Below are 27,539 nucleotides of genomic sequence, written 5' to 3'. Positions count from 1 at the left end.
ACACACACACACACATATATATATATACACACACACACACACACACACATATATATATATATATATATATATATATATATATATATATGAATTACATTTATTGTGGTAACAATGGTTCTAAGTTTCAGGTGTATACCTTTATAATACAACATTTATACACTCCATTGTGTGCTCATCACCTGAAGTCTAGTCTCCTTTCATCACCATATACTTGATCCCCTTTACCCTCTTCGTACTCCCCTACTCCTCTTCTCCTTTAGCATCTCTTCATCATGTACCCATAGTTATTACAGAGGCAGTCTCAAGATTCTGAATTATTATAATATATTTTTTGTTAATCCTCACTGGAGGATTTTCCATTTATTTTTAGAGCAAGTGGAAGGGAGGGGAAGAGACACAGAGAGAGAAACATCGATTGGTTGCCTCCCGCACACGGCCAGGGATCGAGCCTGCAAGTGAGGTACATGACCTCGACTGCAATTGAACCTGGGACCCTTCAATCCAAGGGTCTGAGCCAAACCGGCAAGGGCCTGAATTATTATTTTAAAACAATTTTTAATAAACTATTTATTGCAGAACAGTTTTGAATTTTATTTTAGCCTTTTTGTATTTTTCATCTTAAAACATCCTGAGTCACTTATTGATGTGAAAAGAATATAGTATTATTTTTGTCCCAAATGTATAATGTATTTCTTTTTACACATACACACACACACACACACACACACACAGAGTCAGAGAGGCTTTTCTTGACTATTTATCAAGGTTAATCCTGCCCAAGCCATTATTCTTCCTTACATAACCTAGTTCATAACAATCATCAAAACATATAATTATAATAATTACATATGTTTGTTTATTTTGTCTCCCTCAACTGACTCTCAGCAGGGGACCCCCCAGTTTATTTACTAATAGATATCAGCACCCAGCACAGTGATTGGCACATGGTAGGTGTCAATAATTATTTGTTGGTTGAATAAATGGGAAAGAGGGGGGAGGAGGAAAAGGTAGTTGTGAATCACATTTCTTGTTTAAGTGCCTGGGTAAATGATGTTAGTCAGAATGCAAAACTATGGGAGGAAGAACAGGTCTGGGCAAGAGGATTAACTGAGTGGGGAGAGATGGAACAACCAATTAAGAGGTATTGTACACAATTACAACATGATCCCAGTCAAAAAATAAGGAAAAGCTGATCCAGGATGATGGCAACAGGAGTGAAGTGGACTTTAGAGATATTATTGGGGTAGAATGTATACAATTTGATAAGTGATTGCACACAGGAACAACAGGAAAGGACTATTATTCTAAAAATTCAAACAGAAATAGCTTTAAAATGGTAGTATAATTTTATAGAAGTGAAATCAGTTGAAGCAACTTTTTGTTTGGGGAGGGATGATTATAGCAGGAAATAACTTTTGTTTTAGAAATACTGAGTTTAAAGTTCCAGAAAGACATCCACACAAAAATATCAATCTGGTAGCTGGAAATCTCAGTTTATAAGACATAAGAAAAGGTCTGGCTTGAGTTTACGAACACTGTTGGTCATCTCCTAAAGCAGCGGTTCTCAACCTGTGGATCGCGACCCCTTTGGCGGTCGAACGGCTCTTTCACAGGGGTCGCCTAAGACCATCCTGCATATCAGATATTTACATTATGATTCATAACAGTAGCAACATTACAATTATGAAGTAGCAACGAAAATAATTTTATGGTTGGGTCACAACATGAGGAACCGTATTTAAAGGGGCAGAAGGTTGAGAACTACTGTCCTAAAGTAACAGTGGAAGCTTAGTAGAAGAGAAGGTCCCGGCGGGAAGATGAACACACATACACACACACACACACACACACACACACATGCACATGCACGCACACGCGCACACAGGACCAAATGTCACGAAAACAAAATAGAAAAGAAAAATGGAAGAACTGTTTCAGATTGAAAGAGACTGAAGAGGCATAAGAACTAAAAGTAATGCACGATTCTGAACTGGATCTTGTGCCAGAAGAAAAACTGTTATAAAAAGATACTGGGACAAATGACTAAATGGGTAAAAGCACTTCTATCAATGTTGTCCTATTTTAAAGTGCACTGTGGTTACATAAGAAAATATTCTTATTCCTAGGAAATAAACTGTTAAGAGGAAAAAGTATGGTGCATTCAATGTATTATACTTACTCAAGAAAAAATAATGTATGTGTATATGAGTGAGGAAGGAAGGGAGACAATAAGAATAATAAAACAAATGAAGCAAAATGTTAAAAAAGGGGTGAATCTAGCTCTGGCTGGTATGACTCAGTTGGTTGGGCGTCATCCTATACACTAAAAGGTTGCTGATTCAATTCCTGGTCAGGGCACATGCCCGGGTTACTGGCTCCATCCTGTCTGGGCATTCAAGAGGCCACCAATAGATATTTCACTTTCACATTGATTTTTTTTCTCTCTCTCTCTTTCCCTCTCCCTTCATCTCTCTAAAAAGCAATAAAAAATCTTTTTAAAAAGGGATGAATTTAGGTAAAAGATATATAGTACTTCTTTGAACCATTCTTGTAGTTCTTGTGCACATATTTGAAATAAGAACTTAAAAAATAATATGGACCAAGTTAGAATGAAAGAGCACAGCTTTGGTGTTAAAGGGTGTCCCAAAATTCACGCAAGAAGTAATTTTGATAGAAAACACAGGTTTATAATTAAAAATTGTAAATTTTTTATTGATTCATAAAGTATACAGTATAGGGTTATGTATGGAATACCATATTGGGTAAATGGCCTCCAGGGCTTTGCTGGCACATACGCACTCTTTTGTTATTGCTTGAGCAGCCGCATTTTCGAAGAATGGTCCGATGATGCCTCCAGCTCAAAATCCGCACCAAACAGTGACACGTTGTGGATGCATTTGTTTCTCAACAATCACTCATGGATTTTCTGAACCCAAAATGCGACAATTTTGTTGATTAACCAAGCTATCAAGATGAAAATGAGCCTCATCGAAATTCAGCCACATTTATGCAAAACGGTCATGGAAAATTTCAACAAAAGAGTGCGTATATGCCAGCAAAGCCGTGGAGGCCATTTACCCGATATGCTATTCCATACATAATCCTATACTGTATACTTTATGAATCAAGAAATTTACAATTTTTAATTATAAACCTGTGTTTTCTATCAAAATTACTTCTTGCATGAATTTTGGGACACCCTTTAGAAGGTAAAAGTGAATTAATCCCTTGAGAGTGATGAACATTCAGAGTAGTTTGGGATTGAGGAGTGAAGAGGTTTATGTCAGTAAGTATGCAAAGATGCAAAGAGCACTTTTCCACACCATTTGTTCCGTTTACATAACATAATATGCACAACATATGCTGATAATGTTAGTCCATTTCTATTCTTGTTTTTTTAATCCTCACCTGGGGATATGTTTATTGCTTTTAGGGAGAGAGGAAGGGGGAGAGACAGAGAGAGAATGTGTGTGTGTGAGAAAGAGTGAGGGAGGGGTGGAGGGAGAGAGAGAAAGATCGATGTGAAAGTGAAACATCGATATGAGAGAGAAATATCAATCAGTTGCCCCCATCGATCAAACCCACAATGTAGGTTATGTGCCCTGACCGGAATCAAATCCGCAACCTTTTGATGCATGGGACAATGCTCCAACCAACTGAGCCACCCAACCAGGGCTCCATGTCTGTCCTTTTGAGGTGGAGAATAGGTGTATCATTTTAGAACCAGTATCACTTAAGCCCAATTATAAGGAATACATTATCCATGAATAGTTAAAGGACTCACTGGGCCCTTGTTCCTGGTGGGACAAGGAATTTCAGATCAGATCAATCCTATATAATAAAGAGGTAATATGCAATTTGACCCTCACACCGTCATGCTGTCACAAGATGGCTGTGCCCACAGCGGAGGCAGGGTTTCCATAACACAAGATGGCTGCGCCCAAAGCGGAGGCGGGGTTCCCGTAATGAGTCATAACGAGTGATCAGCAGGGACCTGAGGCTGCGTGGCGCCTGGCTGGGGTGGGGGACCTGAGGCTGCGCCCCCCCACCTGGCGGGGCTTGACGGGGGACCTGAGGCTGCGCCCCCGCCCCGGCACCAGAGGACCTCAGGCCACGCCCCCCCGTCCAGCGAGACTTGACGGGGGTGGGGCCGGCTGGGTCTGAATCTTGCCCAGTGGGGGTGGGACTGGCCATGTCTGGATCTTGTGCAATTTCGAGGTGCATGTGGGAGGGCGGGGACTTGACTCTGGGTCCCGCGGCATGCCCCAGACTCTGACAGGAGGAAGACTTTCATATACATTTTACTAATTTTCTTTCATCTCTGACACTTCTACTATAGAGAAAGGACAAATAGCAGTATTAAAATATTTCCTCTAATTAATTCCATTTTAATGTGCATGAATTCCGTGCACCAGGCCACTAGTACTTAATAAAGAAAAAGGAGGGCCCGACCATAGTGGTTCAATGGTTAAGCGTCAACCTATGAACCAGGAGGTCACAGTTCAATTCTCGTTGGGGCACATGCCTGGGTTGTAGGCTGGATCCTCAGTAGGGGGCATGCAGGAGGCAGCCAATCAATGATTCTCTCTCATCATGTTTCTATCTCTCTCTTCCTCTCTGAAATTAATAAAAATATATTAACAATTTTAAAAAAGAAAAAGGAGGTTTGATGAGAGGTGGCATAAAATAAAATCTATAAGCTGTGATCTGAATATCGGAGTTTCTTATTGGTTCCTTTCAGAGTCTTATGTCTAAACTTTAAATGAACAGATATTTTCATCTCAGTGATACATTTCTTAATGCTTTCATGTACATTACACTACTACTATTTCCAAAGCCTTCATTGGAGAAAGGAACAGAATTACTTGTGGGTAATTTAGTAAGTAATGAGTACAGCGTGAGATATAATCCTACACAAGTGAACACATTTACGTCAGATGGAGTAGTTTAAAAGCCAAGAAAAATTTTTAGAATATGGGGTTAGACTATTTCAATATAAACAAAGTAAACTTATGGAAAAATAGGACATTGCAAGGAATAAGAGAAATCAAATAACAAAGAAACTATAATTTTATAAACTGTGAACATTCATTAGAGTAGCCCATTAATGAGAGTATTTTATCAAACAAAAAATTCAGATACTAAAAGACTTCATCTAAAAAGTATAAACTTATTGTATATTCTTTCTTTCACAAAGAAGTATGACAGAATAGTAACTTAATATTGGGATTGAGAATTAGGAATTTATGCACTGAAATAACAATTACGATGTAAATTACATTCTGTAACCATGAAATTTAGGAATACTATGAAAAAATTATCACAGAGTTAAGTAAAATAAAGTTTAAGTACAACACTGTAGCTTTTGTTTTAAATCTCAATATCCTTATTCCATTAAGTTTGTAGAAATGTAGAAATATACCTTTCTAAATGTTGTAAATGTAGTAATATAACACTGAAAATGATGCAAACATTGACCTGCCAGCTGAAGTAGCCAGGAGCAGATTGAGAAAGATAAAGATAAAGCAATGTAAGAGTATGAAAAAAATGACTTCTTACTTTTGTCTTCTACATGTAAAAATGAGGACAAAATCCTACTATAATCAGAAAATTTGTAGGGACTGAAAACATAACATAAAATAATTATTTAAAAATATTTACAGACTGAAAACTATTCTAAATACATTTCAAAATATGGAATATATATTTTAAAGCAGTTAAAACAATCATAACTGAAAAAATACTATTAAAAGTTATTCTAGATGGCAAGCATACTTTAGATTCATATATAGGCCTCTCATGTAGGCTCCCACAGATGTAACAGTGTATTCACCTCATTCTATTATTTACACTGATCAAGTTTAAAATTTTCCCATTTGACAGAATCCTCAGAGTGCATGCAGAGATTCAAAGCAACAGAACATGAGGTTCATATTCATGAAAGCTGTATTTGTTACTTATTATTAGATAAATTATTGCACTTGAACCTACGTAGACTTTTTAAAAAATATATTTTATTGATTTTTTCAGAGAGGAAGGGAGTGGGATAGAGAGTTAGAAATATTGATGAGAGAGAAACATCGATCAGCTGCCTCCTGCACACCCCCTACTGGGTACATGCCCTTGGCCGGAATCGAACCTGGGACCCTTCAGTCCACAGGCCGATGCTCTATCCACTGAGCCAAACCGGTTAGGGCCCTATGTAGACTTTTTATATGCCTTAGAAAAGTTCATACTTTATAGAAAATAATTTGATTTGACTTTGGGTGATGGGCACACAATGCAATATACAGATCATGCATCATAGAAATGTACACTTGAAACCTATATGATCCTATTAACCAATGTCACCCCAATAAATTCAATTTAAAAAGTAAAGTCCTTGAGTAAAAAGCCTTTTTCATTCATATATAAAAGTTGACTATTACTTCCTTACATTTCTCTTTAAAATAATACTGGTTCTTTAATCATTAAATGAGGCATATGATAAAGAAAAACAACATCAATGAAAAAGTTGAGGCTAATTACACCTGATTAGAAAATTGTGTATGGGCATGTCTGAGGCTGTATTTACTTAACGCATGATTCAGGGAAATCGTAATCCATGTAAAGATTCAAACATATTTGTTTATTCTGATTTTGATACCAAGGAAGCAGAATTAAAAACTCAACCTCTAAAAAATAAAAATATTTTTCCTTGGGTTTCACTATATACAAAAGTACAGATGATATTCCAAAAATACATGAGTTCAAATATTTCTAGGCAATTTAAACTCAAAAGAATTTCAGTGGATATTAAAAAATATAGTGTCTTTTTCAAACAGTCCTAAGCACTAAGTTTTTACTTTGAAAACATAGGAAAAGTGAACTGCAGAGATTTAAAAAATAATACACTAAAAATAGCTTGGGTTCACCATTCATTTTGCATGATACCTTAGTGTATTAAGTCTTTTGAGCTGTTGTCACAGATTATTTCAGGATTAAAAGGGACTTCAGATGCTTCAATCCTTACAAGCACATTCCTACTGAACACTTGGCCAGCTAATGCCCACACATTTCTGATAGAGAATGTTAGATGACAAGGCATTCCCATTGGAAAGCCCCATTAGAAAGTTTATCTTTACTCTGTCTTGTAATGTTTACTCAGCGATCCCAGTTCTACTACTTCAAAGTCTTGCCAAATGAGAAAAACAGTACATTCATATAGAACAAGAGCAGTTCTCCAAATATTTGTTGACAGTTACCATCTAGCACTGTTAGGATATTTTGGAATCTTTCCACAGTTTAGTTCATTTTCCTTTTAAGACCTTGGGTTTAAAGCTTGGATGCCCAGATCTTAGCATAATTCTATAGATAAGGGAATTAACAACCACATTCTAGATATAACTTCTATTACTGTAGGATAATACCTCCATATTGAAATTTTCCAAGTTCTTTTCACATTTAAATTCTAAGCATTTATTTTCACACTAGAGACCCGGTGCACGAATCCGTGCAGGGGTGGGGTCCGGCCGGACAGCCCCGATAGGGCCACCGATCGGGTGGGCCAGCCAGAGGGAGGAGCCGCGGGCAGTTGGCCGGCCGGCCCTGCCCCCTGGTCGAACTCCTGGTCAAGGGGACAATTTGCATATTAGCCTTTTGTAATATAGGATTTCAATTCCATTTCAACTCCATTTTATTAGTAATGCAGGTTTTGTGGAACCAAGTGTATGATCTTATATTTATTCATTAAATTTCATTCAGCTATTAATTCTGCCTGAAAAGGTCTATTTGGATCCTCATTCTACAAATCAATTTCTTTATTCTTCTTTGTTTTATTTTACATCAAATTTGTAATATAAGGTGTTATCATTTTTAGTCAAATCACTGACAGAAATGTAGAAATATACCTTTCTAAATGCACTAAATGTAGTAATATAACACTACAGAGTATTACTGATGGCCATTATAAACCTACCTTTTGATTATTATGATTGTCCAAAATCATCTGGGTCAAACCCTTAAAAAGTTACTAATCCATTTACTTAACCTTGAATTGTGCCCATATATTCCCCTCTTGTTTAGTCTTGTACTTATAATATTTTATTATATCTAAGCCTGAAAACAATGCTGAAAGAAAAGCTGGAAGTGTCACAAGTTTCAATATTTAAATAGGATAAAAGAACATATTATAAAAAAAAATCTATATCCAACATCTGTCCCCAGCCACCCAATTTTTCGCTCCACAAGCAATAAGTGTTTATATATACATAAGCCAATACACACAAACCTCTCAGTGGTTGTTAGAGTGTTGGCCCTTGTTCCGAAGGGTCACGGGTTCGATTCTAGGTCAAGGGCTCATACCTCAGTTGCAGTTTTAATCACTGGCATAGGTTTAGGGCGTGAGTGGGAAGAAACAAATTGATGTGTTTCTCTCACATAGATATTTCTCTCTCTCCCCCACCCCTTTCTCATCCACTTTCTCTAAAAAAAAATCAATGGAAAAAATATCCTCACTCCACAGGTGAGGATTAAAAAAAAAAAGGCCAAACCTAATCCAGACAGAAGCTTCAGGAGCACAGTCCATCTCTCAGGAGATACAGGCCTGATTGTGGCAGTCCTACCCTTTTATCACCAGGGAAAAAGCTGTAGGCACTCAGAGAAGCTTTACAGCTCAATATGATCTACATGTTAGTCTCAAGAGGTCATTTTTCATAACATTCTCACTTTATCCCCCTGCTTTCAGGCCAGCCTGGTGAGGTCAAAACAAAGACCCAGACTCTTGAGTCCCCAATCAGACACCTTCCACAGGCCCTGTGGCCAGATGAGGGGCCAGGGCCTCAGAAACCAGAGTGCCCACACGCAGCTGATGGAGCTGACCCTGTGCTTGCAGCAGACCACAGAGGACTACACCATGCAGCTGGAGACCAGGTGCCTGCAGCAGGACCTGGAGCAGGAGAAGCAGCTGCAGGCAGACCACCAGGGAGCAGAAAGCCATCCTCGTCCACTTAATGTGCCGTGGTCAACCTCTTACAGTCTGGGGCCACAAAGTCTGGAGCTCCACTGGACTCTAGGGGTGATGTTGGAGTGCGCAGCAGGCCCAATGGAGGCAGCCTGACCACTAAGTCATCAACTGAGTGATTCGGAAGCTGCAGTCATCACTCATGACCTGTGCAATCATGGGATTGACATCTCTGCCTGATACCACTCCAGCTTCCAGGACTACATGACCTACCAAGGACACAAATACCACAAGGACAAGAGCATCTCGGGCTTCATTAATCTTGGTATCAGTGAGAACAAGCTCTGCATTGACCTGATGACTGAAAGGTTGTGTTGGAGTGCCGGGAACTACATGGATCATGCCCTTTTGCAATATTTTAACCAGAGAGGACAAGCATTCCTGCAGGAAGAAGTGGCCCAGTTCCTGACCTACTACAGCAAAATACCTGCCCAGCTTGATGCAGAAAATGTGACTGTTCTAAGTGGCTGCTGCTCTGTCTTTTCTGCATTGACCTTGGTTCTGTGTGATACAGGTGAGGCCTTTCCGACCCCCATCCCCTTCAATGCTGGTTTCACCTATACTTCCTGCCTTTATGTGAAAGTTGAGCTGATTCACAACCACCTGGTCAGTGAGATCACTGAGGTGAACACCCATCTGTTCCAACTGACTGGACAAGTTGGAGAAAGCCATGCTTGAGGCTAGGCTTCAGGGGAGAAAGGTCACAGGGCTGGTGCTCATCAAGGGAGACATCTACTCCAGGGACTCACTGAAGGAATACCTGGAATTTGCCAAGAGGTACAACCTACACGTGATTATAGATGAGATTTACATGCTATCTGAGTTTGATGAGTCCATCACATTCTCCAGTGTTCTGAGCATGGAAAGTTGGCCTGACCCCAATAGGACACATGTGATCTGGGACACTGATAAGGATTTTGGGATCTCTGGCTTCCATTTTGGTGCTCTGTACACTCGCAACACGGAGGTGGCCTCTGCTGTGAGTGCTTTTGGCTTCCCCCACAGCATTTCTGGCATCACCCAGCACAAGCTATGTTGGCTGTTCCATGACAGAGAATGGACTGACAAAGTGTACCTGCCCACTAATCGCTCCCAGCTCACAGGTACATTAACAGGTTGAATGCGTTGAAGATCCCTTTTCTCAATTGTGGCTATGGCATCTAAGTCTGGATCAACCTGAGAGTACCTGGACACAAGCACATTTGAGAAAGAGCTGCTCCTTTATTGCTGCTTCCTGGACAAAGAGCTGATACTGCCTCCTGGCAAGTCCTACATGTGTAAGGAGCCTGGCTAGTTCCATTGCCTCATTTTAGAGAAGCCCCTCTGCTTAGAAGTCACCACACATTGGTTCTCTCAGGCACTAGCAGAGCAATAGCAGGATTTGGCAGTGAAGCAACTGAAGGATGCATAGAGGGAGCAAGCGATCTGTCTCTCAACCAGTAGCTCCAGCCAATCACATGCTCAGGGTGTCCTTGACATAAGCCTCAGGTCCCGAAGGCTGTAGTATTGACCTGCTGTTGTAACAGAGAAAAAACAGTGGCCTCCTCCAAAAATTGGCTCACCTAACCCAGTCAGCACCCTCAAGCTGAGCATCTGTCACTTTTGGAAGCTTTACACCTTTTAATTCTTTGTTAGCCGTTTTGTGGTGTGAAATGATTTTAGGAGGGTTTGGGTGGGAAAGCCTGTAGGAAGAAAGGGAGCTCTAAATGGGTTTTATTTTGTATTCTATATCTAATAAATTTCATATTACCTACACACACACACACACACACACACACACACACACACACACGAAGGCCAACAATGCTTGGTTCCAGTAATGGGCACCTGCAACACATTCTTATCTCTCACCACACATGGTGACCAGGCACAGTAGATAATAAGAGCATTCATGGAAGCCACTGGTACTCAGAAAAGGCTAGCAATAATTTAACTATAAAACAGAAATGACTACAAACCATTTAATCCAAATGCATCCCTAACTCATACCCCCTTCCAAAAAGGCCTGTGCTATACCACCCAACACAAGAGGAAATTAGAGTGCAAACTTAAAAAAATAAAATAAATCTTGCTGGTATATTCATATGGATCCCATTAATTGTATAGTTTAAGTTAAAAAAAAAAAACCCTGACATTTTCATTATAAAATATACCATTCTCTATGTACACCATTCTCCAAAATGAACTTTGGATGGATGGTAGGCATAATGTGAAAAATCTCTCTATATAAAAGCCCAGTGACCATTACAGTGGGAAGACAGGAACGACCAGAACAACCAGTCACTGTGACGTGTACTGACCACCAGGGGGCAGATGCTCAATGAAGGAGCTGCCCCCTGGTGGTCAGGGCACTCCCACAGCGGGAACACCGCTCAGCCAGAAGCCAGGCTCACAGCTGGTGAGCACAGCGGCAGTGGTGGGAGCCTCTCCTGCCTCCGCAGCAGCGCTACAGAGTGGCGAGCCAAGTGGTAAGGAGCGAGCAGGTGGGCGGTTAGGAACGAGGGGTCCGGATTGTGAGAGGGCCCAGGCCAGGCTGAGGGGACCCCCACCGCCGTGCATGAATTTCGTGCATTGGGCCCCTAGTATAACTATAGAAACTCATGGAAGAGTGAAGGTACTATATGCACAAGAATAGCCATAGCAATTCTGAAAAAGAATTTTAGTCAGTTTTCAAGTTTCAGTAAAATTTGAAATTTTTGACATGAATTTTATTGAATTTATAGATTAATTAAGGATGAATTAAATTGTGGAGACATCTAGCATCTTACTTTTTTGAAATCATCTAGCAATATTATAGACTTAAAGTAGTGGGATTGTCGATATTATAGCTAAAAAAAACCAGCAAAGTACTTTTAGCTGTTTTGTTAAAGCCCACATTTATTCCGGGTTTTAGATTCCCAGATATTACTCTCATTCAGTCGCTCAATAAATGTCTGGTCCTATAATGTCCTTTACAGGTGTGAGCATGGATGCTATTTGCTGCTCATAGGTTATCTCTAGTGTGTCTAGAAACACCTTCTTTTTCTCCTATTTGTCTTGACTTAAACCTATCATAAGTATTTAAGGCTGGTTGAAAATCAGGCTCTGAATAAGCAAGGTTTTTACTATAACTTCAAGGAATTCAGAATAAAGTTCCTCCTGCCCAGCTAGTGTGGCACAGTGGATTGAGAGCAGTCCTGTGGATCAAGAGGTCCTGGGTTCGATTCCCAGTCAGGGCACATGCTTGGGTTGTGAGCTTGATCCCCAGTAGAGGGTGTGTAGGAGGCAGCCGGTCAATGATTCTCTCTCATCATTGATGTTTCTGTCTCTCTCTCCCTCTGTTCCTCTCTGAAATCAATAAAAATATATTTAAAAAAGAATAAAGTTCCTTTTATTCTGTCAATTTAAAAATGAGCTGTGCCACTTTATTCAATACTAGAGGCCTGGTGCACAAAATTCGTGCACTTGGAGGGGGGCGTCCCTCAGCCAGGCCTGTGTCCTCTCACAGTCCGGGAGCCCTCAGGAGATGTCCGACTGATGGCTGAGGCCTGCTTTCTACGGAGAGCGGGCCTAAGCCGGCAGTCGGACATCCTTAGTACTGCTGTGGAGGTAGGAGAGGCTCCTACCACTGCCGCTGCGCTAGCCAGCTGTGAGCCTGGCTTCTGGCTGAGCGGTGCTCCCTTGGGGGAGCGCACTGACCACTAGGGGGCAGCTCCTGCGTTGAGTGTCTGCCCCCTGGTGGTCAGTGTGAGTCATAGCGACCGGTCGTTTTGCTGTTTGGTCATTTGCATATTAGCCCTTTATTATATAGGATTCTAGTAGAATATGATTTGGAAATATATCAACTTTTGAATAGCAAAAATTCAGTTAGTAAAATTTAATAAAAAAATAGTTGACATTTCTATAATTATTAGCAAAGATTTCTAGCCCAGCCAGTATGGCTCAGTGGTTGAGAGTCGACCTATGAACCAGGAGGTCACAGTTTGATTCCTGGTTGTGGCACATGCCTGGGTTGCAGGCTGGATACCTAGTGTGGGGAATGCGGAAGGCAGCCAATCAACGATTCTCTCTCATCATTGATGTTTCTATCTCTCCCTCTCTCTTCATTCTTGAAATCAATAAAATATTAAAAAATATATTTCTATAGTACTACTTAGGTGCAAGAGACTGTTCTATGTGCTTTATAAACATTAAATAATTGAATTATCATAATTCAGAAGATATTTTTAGATATTAAAATATACCATGGCCTTTAGGATAAATACCTGTCTTTGGAGAAGTAGGACAAGAAGAATTTTAGATATCAAGAGTTTAGAAGATACAGAGTTTAGTATAAATATAAAGTAGCTCATTCTGAGGATTGATTTACTATTCTCTTCTCTCCAAATTCATAAAAACATACCAAAACTAGCAAGTTATGAAATCCTGCTTGGTTTACTAGCTAAAACCTTACACTTTCTTTCAGTTTGTTCATAAATATTATTCTAGAGCCATTACTAAATTTATCACATTCAAAAAACATCCACAAAAAAGCCAAGTAAATCTTTAGTGGAAATCAAAATGATTTATAAATAGAAGGATTATACATAATAAAACATAGTTTAAAGATAGGTTGTAATAGCACTATAACAAAAACAGTTGATTTATAAATTTGTTTCATATTAAGATCTTTGGAATTAGACATACTTTCACATTATAGGAAAGATTTGTTCAACCTTATGTTTATTAAAATTCCTCTATGGGTCAAGTTTATAAAGCTGATGTGTATTTACAAGTATAACAATTTGAGTCACTGTAAAAGATTTTGACATTCTAAAGAATTAAAGGTAGGTTAATTATATGAAGACTTGCCCCCAATTTTTAGTTTGATGTATTGCTAAACCACAAATAAAACTGCAAGTGTACATTTAATAATTAAAAGATCCATTCAGCTTATTTTCAGAGTTTATTGGTATGTGAAAGATAATGGAAACTTTTTGTACTATCTTTTTTTTTTTTAAATTGTTTAAAGTATTACATATGTCTCCTTTTTCCCTGATTGGCCCCCCACCCCCGGCCATTCCCACCCTGTACTATCTTAGCAACTTTTTGTCTGAAGTTATTTCCAAATAAAAAGCTTTATGAAAAGGTTAAGCACTGTTTACATATAGTCAAACCATTGACAATTCTGTGTTCAGTGATTACCTAACATTCATTAGTGATTTTCTTTTTAGCTAGGCCAGTGGTTGGCAAACCGCGGCTCACGAGCCACATGCGGCTCTTTGGCCCCTTGAGTGTGGCTCTTCCACAAAATACCACATGCGGGCGCACACGTACAGTGCGATTCAAACTTCATGGCCCATGCGCAGAAGTCGGTTTTTGGCCTGGGCAAGTCTATTTTGAAGAAGTGGCGTTAGAAGAAGTGGGGGTACGTTCGCTGAGGTTGACCCCTCAGATTGAGGATGTTTTTATCAAAGGCTAGCTTAGGAGTACCCTAATTAAGTTAATAACAATGTACCTACCTATATAGTTTAAGTTTAAAAAATTTGGCTCTCAAAAGAAATTTCAATCGTTGTACTGTTGATATTTGGCTCTGTTGACTAATGAGTTTGCTGACCACTGAGCAAAGCTACTAAATATCCTTCACTAGTGATAAATGAAAGATTCTCTCTTCTCCTCCCTCCTACACATGAATCAGAACATAAAGATTAAAAAAAAAAATGCCCAGCTGGCGTGGCTCAGTGGTTAAGCATCTACCTATGAACCAGGAGGTCACAGTTTGATTCTGGTCAGGGCATGTTCCTGGGTGGTGGACTCGATCCACAATAGGGGGGTGTAGGAGGCAGCCGATCAATGATTCTCTCTCATCACTGATGTTTCTATCTCTCTCTCCCTCTCTCTTCCTCTCTGAAATGAATAAAAATATTTAAAAAATAAAATAAAGAAACAATTTTAAAAAAGATTTTAAAAAAATGAATTGGGGGGTGTACAATGGTACAGCTACTTTGGAGTTAACTTTGGCAGCTTCTCTTACAGTAAAACATTCATCTACTCTATCATTAGCAAGTCCGCTCCTAGGTATTTATCCAAGAGAAATAAAAACATATGCCCACAAAAAGAAGTGTATAAAAAATGTTCATAGCAGCTTTATTCATGATAGCTCCAAACTTGAAACAACCTAAATGGCCATCAACAGGTGAGTGAATACACAAACTGTGGTATATTCATACTCAGCAATAGTAAGGAATGAACTACTGATAACAAAACAAATGGATGAAACATAAAAGGCTGAGTGAAAGGCTAGACACAAAAGAGTACATACTGCCGGATTCCATTTAGTCCAGGTTCTTGAGGAATAGTGATTGAGATGGACAAAAAGGTATTAGGAAACTCTCTAGGGTGACTGAATTACTCTCTAGGGTGACTGAATTACTCTGTGTCTTGTTTTAACATATGAAAAAGTTATACATTACAAAATAATGTTTACATGTATATTATATTTCAATTGAAATGAAAATCATACTTTATTAAAAATGTACTTTCTAAGAGAAAAATAGCAAGAACAAAATTGAAGAGTTTTAATATTTCTATTTTCAGGATGCTTACCTGTCTAAGAGCTGATTATGTTTTTCTAAAGCATCCTTTTCAGCCATCACTGCTCGGTCCTTTTCAGCCAAAGCATTATCCCTTGCTTCTCGGAGATTTCTAAAATTTAAACATACATTCAGTTATTCTAAATACCTAAGTATCCATCTTTTAAAGATTCATAAATGAGCTTCTGTGGAGCTGGACAATCTGACAATCTTAAGGAGCCCCTAAAGGATGGCAAACCAAACTGTATATTATCTAAATTTTCCTGGTCTGGTTTATTTCCTGGTCTGGCAGCAGCAGTGTAGATGCAAACATGGTCTATCTTTAAATGTCATGTTATCTTTCTTCACAACTTTTCTCCACATGGGTTGAAGGTAGATTAGACAGTAACTTATTTAATACCATAATGTAATGAGGCAGGTATAATTACTTACATGAGACAACTGAGGTTTTGAGATTTTAATAAATATTCTATAAAATATTTTAAGTAAAAGACATAATATAGAGGTCACAGAATCAAAATGGAAATGAAGTTTGGGATATGAGCAAGAGAACAACTGAAGTGATGATAGACCTTGGGATCTCATGGAACATAGGAGAGCTGATAGATTAGGCGAAAGCAGAAGGGACAAAGGACATGAAATACTGATGAGGTGACAAACAGATTAAAGTGAAAGTAGTTGTACAAGCAAGATGGAAGACTAGAGATTGTTGTTGGAGAATGGTGATTTGGAGATAGAATAGTACTTCCAGTGACAGAATTTTAGCTGTGACCACTGGAGTAGCTAAATGAAGTGGAGCTGAGATGAAGGTCAATATTCATGTAGGGCTCAAGGATGTCTGAGGTCAGAGCATCAATTTTCAACCAGTGTGCTGTAAGAATTTTTAAACATGTAATACCTAACTATCCAGTCAGGGGCACTGCCCTCTTTTCCCTTAGATAGTCAAATAAAAAATGACAACAGCCACCTGGCTGGTGTGGCTCACTGATTGAGGATTGACCTATGAACCAGGAGGTCATGGTCCGATTGCTGGTTAAGACACATGCCCAGGTTGCGTGGGGGGCATGCATGAGGCAGCCGATCGATGATTCTCTCTCATCATGGATGCTTCTATTTCTCTCTCCCTCTCCCTTCCTCTCTGAAATCAATAAAAACATATATTTTTAAAAAAGGAAACAGCCAACACAACAATAGCTGTCTGGTGTGAATGAATCAAAATTATACCTTTTTTTTTTTGTCAGATTGGCAAAAAAAAATGTATTTTTTTGGATGCCACAGAATTTTAGTAATTAGTTTATGTGCACCATGAGATGGAAAAAATTGAAAACCACTGGGCCAGAATATTAGATAAAACATCCACTGGTGTGCTCGCTTCAGAAGCACATATACTAAAACATCCACTGGCAGTACTGATGATAGTACTGTAATTGATATTGAAGTTGATAGAAAGATACATTTAGTGATAATTATGGGAAATGTCCAAAAGTAGAAGGTTACGCCCTAACTGGTTTGGCTCAGTGGATAGAGCATCGGCCTGCTGACTGAACGGTCCCAGGTTCAATTCCGGTCAAGGGCATGTACCTTGGTTGCGGGCACATCCCCAGGAGGGGGTGTGCAGGAGGCAGCTGATTGATGTTTCTCTCTCATCGATGTTTCTAACTCCCTATCCCTCTCCCTTCCTCTCTGTAAAAAAATCAATAAAATATATTTAAAAAAACCCAAAAAACAAAAGTAGAAGGTTACAACAGTGAGTAATTAGGAGATGATACAGTCAGACATGAGCCTTTAAACATCTAATCTTGTTTTTATTTTTTATTACAGAATTTTGGATCAAAAATAAAAATACCAACAGTAAGCTTCTTTCAGAGTCAATTTTTAAAAAAATCCTGAAATAAAGATAGAGAGTAACATAAATGATTTTGTTCACTTAATCCTTAAAAATCCCTTATATTGTGTTTTCTAACCTATTTTATAGCTGAGTAACCTGAAATTTAGAGAGTTAAAGCACCTAGCCCCATCACATGGTCCAAGTGTTAAAGCCATAATTTGAGCCTGGCTATGTCTTGCCATAAAGTGAGTATTTTTTTTACATCCTATCACCCTATCTCCCACAAAGAACTGGCTGGATATTAAAATTTGGTTTTTATTATTCATAGAGAATGTCAGTAGGGAGTCATGAAAACCCACACAATTTGAATAAATCTAATAACGGTTAGAAATTCGTAGTGGTCATATGTGCTGTGCCAGTACTCAATGTCATCTTTTGCATGGTACAAAACATTCAATGAATTTAAAATTTAAAACATGTCAAACAATAGAGATTCATTAAACAAACAGTTTATGAGCCAGAAATAAAATAATTTAAAAGGAACTGGAGTACAGATAACTCTCATTAAAAAGAAAATAAGTATTTAAAGTAGTTATCATAAAATGGCATGTCATTTGCTGATACCATCCTGATCGCAATGACCTTCAAAACATATTCTATTATCTAACTGAAACACGAAAATGTACTTTTATAGACAGAATAAAATTCTCAAAGTATATTAGACATTTATATATTTTTCATTCCTAGATGATCTATACATTTTAGTCAGTAAATCATCATAGATTGTAATTTTCATTTTTCAAATAGTCTCATTATTCTATAAGTTATTTCAGTAGCAAAATTCCAAGTAGATCACATTTACAGTACTGATTACTCATGAATGCTTAGCTGGTAGGTACAGGAGCTTCAGTCCCTAGCTATATTACCTTTCCTGTAATAATGGGCATTAAAAATAAAAGCAAGCCACAGGGAACGAAATAAAACCCAGACTAAACTAACAGTAGGGCTTACGAGAGGAGATACAGAGGGTCCTAGAGTCCTTGCCATACCACAATCTGTATCATCCAGCCAACTAGAATTTGTGCTATATGAAGGTGCAAATAACATCCTATGGCCAAAAAAAGAGGAGGACATGATTATTTTTCATTGGAGGAAGAGAGGTGAGTGAATTAAGGGAAGACATGTAAGTTGGAAATAGAAGGACAAATAAGTAAAGACAACTCAAAAAAAGAAAACTGAAATGAATGAAAGTGCTAAAAGCTGAAGCTTCTACCACTAAGTCCCCCTTAAATGCTTGCGGGTAAGATCTCTGTGTAAACCCATTCTCCTACTAATCAGGCTCTGCACCTTCAATAGCCCTGCCCACAACCTGCATATACCAATAAGAAGTGACATAATTCCTTTTAACATATAGAGCTCAGGCTGTATAAGGCCCATGAAATCATTTGGTCTGGCCCTGCAAAAGCATTAGGGGTGAGTTAATTAAATGTTTGGCCAAACATAGCAGGCTAATTTTTTTTAATATATATTTTTTATTGATTTCAGAGAGGAAGGGGGAGGCAGAGAGATAGAAACATCAATGATGAGAATCTGGCTCATGGATTGGCTGCCTCCTGCACACCCCCCACTGGAGATCGAGCCACAACTCAGGTATGTGCCCTGACTGGGAATCAAACCGAGACCTCCTGGTTCATATGTTGATGTTCAAACACTGAACCACAACAACCGGGAAAACAGGTTAATTTTTAAGTTGATAATTTTGTATGATCCTAGAATGATGTTATAAATAAACAAATGGCCCTTGGTAGAAAAAAAGGTTCCCCACCTCTGATACAGAGATACTTCCTTTAATATTATCAATTGACTTTAATGTTTCAAATCATGTCTGAGAGAGGTAAGCTGAACTACTTTTCTACTGACAATAATCCTATATAATAAAGAGGTAATATGCAAACTGACCATCACTCCAACACACAAGATGGCTGCCACAAGACGGCTGGCAGGGGAGGGCAGCTGGGAGGGACCAGGCCTGCAAGGGAGGGAAGTTGGGGGGGACCAGGCCTGCAAGGGAGGGCAGTTGGGGGCAACCAGGCCTGCAGGGGAGGGCAGTTAGGGGTGACCAGGCCAGGAGGGGAGGACAGTTAGAGGGTGAACCGCCTGGCAGGCAGAAGTGGTCAGGGGTAATCAGGCAGGCAAGCGGTTGGGAGCCAGGAGTCCTGGATTGTGAGAGGGATGTCCGACTGCCCGTTTAGGCCTGATCCCACCAGGATCGGGTCTAATCGGGCAGTCGGAAATCCCTTGAGGGGTCCCAGATTGGAGAGGGTGCAGGCTGGGCTGAGTGAAACCCTCCCCCCAATGCACGAATTTTGTGCACCGGGTCTCTAGTAGTAATAATAAACATACAGTGCTTACCATGTTCTAGGAGCTATTCTAGGTACTTTACATATAATAACTCTTTGTAATAATACACGGAGTGGCTAGATTATTATGATCGGCCAGATTATTATGACCACATCAGTACAATGAAGTGAATTAGTTATGCAAATAATAATAATACTAAAACCTTGAGAGTATTTGCTTAGGAATTTTTCAATATTCAGTATTTTGGAAGTGTCAATGAAGTACTGATGGGGTGGTCATAATAATCTGGCCACTCAGTGTATACTATATGTTATGATAATGTTATAATTTAAACTTCACAACAACCCCACAAAGTGTAGGTTTTGTCATTACCTCCATTTTACAAAGGAAAAGACAAATACAGAGCAGTTAAGTACGTATTTGCCTCTGGTCCACACAGAAGTAAGCTATGGAACCCTAATGTGAACCCAAACTGGTTCTAGAGTTATGCTCTTCATCATACTAACATCATACTAACATTTCCTTTGTTTCACAGAAGTTTTCTCCTTGGGAAATTCTGTCATTATGAGATTTATATGCTACAGTCATCTCATAGCACAGATAGATGTTAAATGATGGACTGTATTCTGGCCATAGATAAAACCGTAACTGCTATATAACTAATAAATTATCTATTTTTAAATGTAAAATGAATTAGAAAATATAACAAAATACAGTTAAAGAATATCAAGAACTCAAATGAAAAGTTGATAGAAACTATCTGTGTCATGTATGAGCTATAGAAACTAATGTTTGAAAGGTCCAAACTAAACATATATATTATATGTAATCAAAATAATTATATAATCAATATATATAATCTATGTATGTAATCAAATGTATATATACATATATAATTAAGTATAATTATAATAATGAAGAAAGATGTTGGGAGTTGGTCAATTGGTTAACATTATCTCAAATGTTTTAAAATACAAAAATTCAAATATTTCAGCCTTAAAAATGCTTTTAGAAAGATACCATTTAATTCTAAAACTGTTTTTCATGATTCTTTCACGTTGTTTCCTAAAAACTCCACCTGCCATACACATACTTATCTCTCCCACCCATCCTATATTTGTGTGTGGGAGGTGGACTGTGAGGAGAGATGACAGAAAAGGGAAATGAAAACTTATCAATCTTATGTAAAATGCAAAAGGAAGGCGAATATGCTAGTATTATAACTAGTGTCCAAATAATTTACTTTTCAATTTGAGGCATTTTTTTAGAGTAAAAGAGGGTGCTCTTAATAATAATGCCAAAGAAACAGGCATAAACCAGAACTTTCTTGGATAAACAACTGAGAGATAGCGTCACTCAAATTATAACATTCAAACAAGAATGTTATAATTATTTCTCTAAAAGAGGATTTTAATATTGCAATAAAATCTATGTGTTTCATATGTAATCTAGTATATTTATGCAGAGATGACTTCATTCATCTAAGTATATCCAGAAGTATGTTAAAACCAGAGCCTGAAAACCTCAGTATGACACATACACCAAACTTCTGTACAGGATGGAATGCATTTTCTTTCCTACTAGGGAATAAATTTCAAGGTGCCAATATGCCAAATCTAAATTTACACTGGAAAAATGGTAAGAAAAGTGTTAGAAGACTGAAAAAAACTTTAGGAACCACTGAAATTCTAACAGGAACAAATCAGAGTTTGGCAATGCCAAGAAAGAGTATATCTTAGCTTGAATAAATAATCACAAATGCCTCAGAATTTGAAATTTACCAAGAATAATAGTGAAAAAAACATGGTTGTCAGAAGAACTCAGCCGGCACAACTAAGTAACCCATTCTTCTCCTTCTGCCTTCATGTACAGGTAAAATATTTTTGGTTAATAAAAATGAGGTTTTTCCAGTTGGAACAAAGAAGAATTGAAACAGGCTGCTTATATGAGATTATTTATAGGAAAAACATTTTAATTAGTCACTTCTACCTTCAGATTTTTCTTCCTGAATGAAATATGAAACTACTCATTTCCATATCTGATGCTTTTGTTTTTAAGATGACGTACACTAGAGAGGTTATAAGTGAGCTGGTCAGACAGATGGCAGAGCAGGGCTGGATGGACAGAAGTTTGCTTCTGGACATATTAAATTTAAGATACTTATTAGATACACACGTGGAAATAAGATAAAGGGGCTGCAAAAGATGCCAAGGAGATATGTGTTTTCAGGAGTAGGAAGCGATCAACTGTATTAAATATTGCTGATAGGTCAAGTAAGATGAGAACTGAGAACCTGACCATTAGATTTTTGGCAACATGAAGGTCTCTGGGTGCTTATAAGAACAGCTTTGTTGGAGAGGTATGGGAGTGGCAGTGGGGCAAAAGCTTGATAGAAAATTTTTAAAAATAGGGAGTGGTAGTAAAGAGTGAATATATACAACTTTTTGCAGGAATTTGGCTACAAAGAGGAGCAAAGAAATGGGGCAGTGACCGGAGGTGAAAGTGGAAATAAAAAAAGGCTTTTTAACGATGAAGAAATAACATGTTTGTACATAGTTGAAATTATAAGGTAGAAAGGGGAAAACTGCTCATATAGAAGACAAAGGAGAGGACTGCTGGAGTTGTGTCCTTGAGCAGGAGAGAGGGGACGGCTCTAGTTACAAGTAGAGAGTGTGGGCCTTAGAAGAGCATGGTCAGAGAGCTAAGTCCTATCAAAAAATTATACCATTTTATACAAAAATAAAGGCCTTTTCACTAATTTTCAAAATTTTATAAATACTTTTATAAAGTTCTGATGATCCACACTCAGCCCTCAAGTGAAAAGGATAGTTTGCAAACTCTCTTAAGAGACCTTTCTCAGGAATTCTAAATAATTACCACCAAAATTAATTACAGTTTTGATAAGAAATTTTTTGTCAGTTTTCATAGCCTTGACTAGTAAAATGGGAGACTGCATTGCATTGTAGAGTGAGATGTATATAGTTTAGCCAAGTAAAAAGTCTGTAATCATAGGCAAATCACACTTTTTCAGTTTCCTCATTTATACAATGGGGATGCTAATATCTACAACCTCATAAAGTGTCCCATTTAATCCTTTCTACATGTATGTTAAATATTGAGTACAACACGATGCACAATAGGTATTCATTGGGTACTAAATAGTAGTTATTGCTAGTACGCTATCTAAATATGAAAACCTAAAAAAATATAAAGGTATTCATTTAGAGAATAATAATTAGGGCAATGCTTCCCAAGATTTCTTATTGTATAAAAAGAAAATGATATTTGTAAGAGTTCTACCTGGGAAAACAAGGAAGGCTGCTGGTACTCTGAGGACTTAGGGGAATAATGTCTAGGGCATAGTGGAGAGAAATTTCCAGTAATAAACTATGTAATGTTAGACAAGTACTTTTGGACTTGGTCATAGCTGCCAAACTTGTAAAAGATCAGAAATTAATTGTTATCTTCCTTTCTAAATCTTGTCTGTAGCCTTGAGTTAATGGCCATGCCTGATCATCCATGTCTCAGAGATTAGTTAATTAGAGAAGTTGGAGTTGTTCCTGATGTATACTTCCTGTCAATCTCTAGGTCTTCCCAATTCTACTACCTTTTCTTTAAATTCAGCTCTTCTCTTTTCCATTTCTCATCTTCACTTAATTTATCCAATTGTCTTCTAACCTTGCCTCATTCCCTTTTCATCTATAATCTACCCCACATTAAAACCACAATTAAAAAAATATCTATAACACCTCCCCAAATCCCCAACTGACAATAGGACCTTTTAAAAATCAAATCCTTGCCCAGCCAGCATGGCTCAATAGTTGAGCTTCAACCTATGAACCAAGAGGTCACGGTTCAATTCCCAGTCAGGGCACATGCCCAGGTTGTAGGCTCAATCCCCAATGTGGGGTGTGCAGGAGGCAGTCAATCAATGATTCTCTCTCATCAGTGATGTTTGTATCTCTCTCTTCCTCTCTGAAATCAATAAAAATAAAAATATATTAAAATCTGACCCTTTCCTACTTTACCAGCACCCCCCCCCTCCCCCCGACTACTCTCTATGAACTATACAATACAGTTAATTCCAAGTTCTTACATAACCTGCACTCAACTTGTTTCATATCTGGAACACCCTATAAATCTTGAAATAATAAAATATTATTAATTAAGGAGTAAACATATGTGGTAATCACTTATAAAATAATACAGTTAACAATAAAAGATACCAACAAAGTTTCATTTACAATTATTTGACAACTTAAGATATTGAAAGAGTTATACTTTCAGAACAGTCTAACTGAAAAGACAAAGTACAATATTCTTAAGTTTTCCATTAAAAATTATAAAGGTATCTGGTAAGACATGAATGAAAGAAGTTTGTGTAAGCACTAATGAGAACATATACTTTTTAAATGATGAATGAGCCTCTATACACTAGAGTTCCAATTTACCTATTGTAATTACTTATACTCAACTAACCTTTGTAAATAAACTGAGATTTATGAATCAAAGGTGTTTAATATCACTCCCAGATTCTACACAAATTTCATGCTTATGCCACTAAAGTTTCTTTTGAGTACAATGATAAATTGTGATCAAGATGGTTTTTATTGAAATGGTGGAAAATGAAAATCACTAAAGCAATACCAATTACACTTAAAAGCATATTTTCTATCTCCTTTTCCTTACTGCTTCTCCCCCTTACAAATAATTGTAGAGCAATGTGAATTTCCATATTCTGTGCAGCATCAAGAACATAATGAATACCTCTAACAAATTCATCATTACCCTTTTTACAGCATCACTATGAGAATAGTTCTGTGTTTACAACAATGAGACTACCTTAGGTAAAGGTGGTTTTACTTTCTGGAAAAAATTAAATAATCAGCTGAATTTATCTCCCCTTACTTTATTATCTCACAATATTCATTAGGAACAGATAGTTAGATATTTTATGCAGAATTTTAGATTTAAAAAATGGCATGTAGACCCTCTATGTCTATGCTGTGTCATTAAAAATGATTTAAATGCTGTGGAAAGCAATACTTAAGAATAAATATATATTTTATAATAGTACCTTCTAATGATGATAACTAGTTCCAAAATGCTATAAGTTGGCCTTTATAATGCTCATTTTAGTTGAATTGTCAACATAATAATAAAAGAATTTTTAAGTATTGCACATAGGCAAAAAGTATCAAAACAACTACCATTTATATATAGCTTTATAATGTAAAATGTACTTTTCACATCTCATTTAGACCTTATAGGTCACCCTGTGAAATAATATTATTAGCCCATCTATATCTATAATAATAAAAGCGTAATATGCTAATTAGACTGGATGTCCTTCCAGACAAAGCTGTGGGGGGGGGGTTGTGGAGGGGTAGGAGGGCTTAAAGGCAGAGGCGGCTTGTGGCAGTAGCAGGGGCTGAGCCCCTTGCATGAATTTTGTGCATTTGGCCTCTAATCCTAGCTAATAAAAGAGTAATATGCAAATTAACCATCACTCTGCGACAAAGATGGTGGCGCCTATAGTGGCCGGGGCGGGGACGCTGGCGGCGTTGCCCCAGCAATGCAAGCCCAGCATCTGCACCCCGGCCATGCGGCAGGAGGGGAGGTGCCTTGGGCCGGAGGCCAGGGCAAGGGACGCTGGTGTCGTTGCAGGTGGGGCTGAGGGACCTCCCCCCCCCACCCGTGCACAAATTTCGTGCACCGGGCCTCTAGTATATATATAAAAGCCTAAGCAATCGTTATGACTGGAACAACCAGAATGACTGGTCGACCAGTCGCTATGACACGCACTGACCACTAGGGGACACACTATAATCTCAATGACAGCAGTCCTTCCTTATCCATGGTTCAGTTACTCACAGTCAACCATGGTCTGAAAATACTAAATGAAAAATTCAGTGCACTCCCACAGGGGGAGCGCTGCTCAGCCAGAAGCCGGGGTCATGGCTGGAGAGTGTAGCTGCGGCGGTGGGCGCCTCTCCCAACTCCACAGCAGCATTACTGAGCGGCAGCAGCAGGTGCAGCGGGCCGGGATGAGCACGAGCAGCGCAGTGCCCAGTCCCGGCCCTGGTGTGGGCTCCTCCCTGGCTGCCTGCCGCTTGGTGAACTGCTACATCCTCTGAAGGGTCCCGGATTGCAAGACGGTGCAGGCCAGGCTGAGGAACCCTTCCCCCCCCTCACATTAATCCATGCACCAGGCCTCTAGTTTCATATAAGAGGAAATTAAACTTCAGGGATATTAAGTGATATGTTCATTCAGATAGTAAGTGGTAGAGCCGGAATTTAAGTTTAATCTTTTGCTCCAAATCTCTTTCATAATATACTCCCATTCAAGGAATAATTATTTCCCTCCAAATATGTAAGAGGGTCTGTATGTTCTCATTATATAACACCAATTAAGCAAGAAGTTATTTATATAATATATCTTACCACCAGAGTGACTTTCACTCATTTTTTTCCACAGCTTCAAACTGGCATTTTAAATCAACTATAACGTACAGAAAATGACAAGAAATCTATTTCACAGATTGAGCCAAAGCATACATACACACTATAATCTCAATGACAGCAGTCCTTCCTTATCCATGGTTCAGTTACAGTCAACCATGGTCTGAAAATACTAAATGAAAAATTTCAGAAATAAGCTGTTCATAAATTAATTGCATGCCTGTGGGGAACTGATATAGGGTTAAGCCTCGGACTGACCTGTGGGCAAAGACAAAAACAATTCCCAGCTTAGAGAGCACAGTCCTCTTAGCATAATTAGGCTTGACCTTGTATAAAGCTCCCTAGATCTTACTCGGGAAGCTAATGGGCTGAGGGAAGTGCAACAAGAACAAAAACAAGTGAAACTTACAACAGTGTAACTTACTGTGTAACTATAGAAACCACTACCTTGTTTACCGCTCACTATAAAATAAAGGCTCAGCTTGCCTTGGGATCTTTTCTCTGTGGCCTCAGCCAGGCACAGGAAGATCCACGGAGGCTAAGGAAAGCTAGAGAGTTCTGAACGCTGTCTCCGTGTAAAACCTTCTTCGCCGACTCCGTCCACACCTTTGGGAACCCCTGGACCCCATGGGGCTGGACCCCAGCATTTGGCGCCAAACAGGATTCCCCTAGGTAAGCCCCCCCGCACTCGGGACGGATAGGACTCCACCGTAGGGTGCTGCAGACCCCCCTATAGAGGATAAGTAGGGTAAGTGGGTGGATAGTACAGAACTTAGATTGAGAAGATGTGCCATACTGAGTCTAGAAGAAAAAAAGCTCCGTATTGATCTTTTAACATGTCCATGCTTTTCTGAGGAAGGAAAGGTGCCGGAAAGGTAAATGTAAAGGCATGGGAGAAGGTAGGCCCAAGGAGCCTTATCTTTAATCCCACTGCAGCCTTTCCACCCCGGGAAAGTGCAGGATTGGCAAGCTCTCCCTGGGGTGATAGATCAGGACTCAGGTAATAGTGGAAAGCACCAATCCTACTCTTAAAATGGATACAAGAGAGCATTTGGGGTTTTTCTTTTTAATGCCTGTTTTGGATTGAGTAAGTGGATTTTACTTAGTTTTTAACATTTTTTTCCCCCTCCTTTATAAATTAGTTAGGGAAGCAATTTAAGCTCGAAAATTAGGTTTTGTTTTGAGGTGCTGAGGCTCGGGGGGGGAGCCAATTCAAGGAAGAAATGTTAAGCGGCGGCTTTTGGTGTTGAAGTGGGAAGTTGTGATTACGGAGGAGTATGGATCTTAAAAAATGGTCTCTATTCCATCAAAGTCAACTTTTTCTATAAGAGCAAAA

The 27,539-nt window shown here is 38.7% G+C and overlaps 1 protein-coding gene and 1 pseudogene across 1 annotated transcript in view; one reads left to right on the top strand and one right to left on the bottom strand.

Moving 5' to 3' along the window:
• LOC102424634 overlaps positions 1 to 10,376 on the top strand; it is a 38,166-nt pseudogene extending 27,790 nt beyond the window's left edge.
• The window catches only part of PIBF1 (progesterone immunomodulatory binding factor 1), a 209,059-nt gene that overhangs the window by 129,214 nt on the left and 52,306 nt on the right, over positions 1 to 27,539 (bottom strand). The window contains exon 10 of the mRNA XM_006096365.3: positions 15,566 to 15,664. Within this exon, the coding sequence (XP_006096427.1) occupies positions 15,566 to 15,664 (99 nt within the window). The remainder of the gene's footprint in view (positions 1 to 15,565; positions 15,665 to 27,539) is intronic.

This window comes from Myotis lucifugus, unplaced genomic scaffold (genome assembly GCF_000147115.1).
Source record: "Myotis lucifugus unplaced genomic scaffold, Myoluc2.0 scaffold_177, whole genome shotgun sequence".
Lineage (NCBI taxonomy): Eukaryota > Metazoa > Chordata > Mammalia > Chiroptera > Vespertilionidae > Myotis > Myotis lucifugus.
The sequence above is the reverse complement of the archived record's forward strand: the minus strand, read 5'-3'. Positions and strand labels throughout refer to the sequence as shown.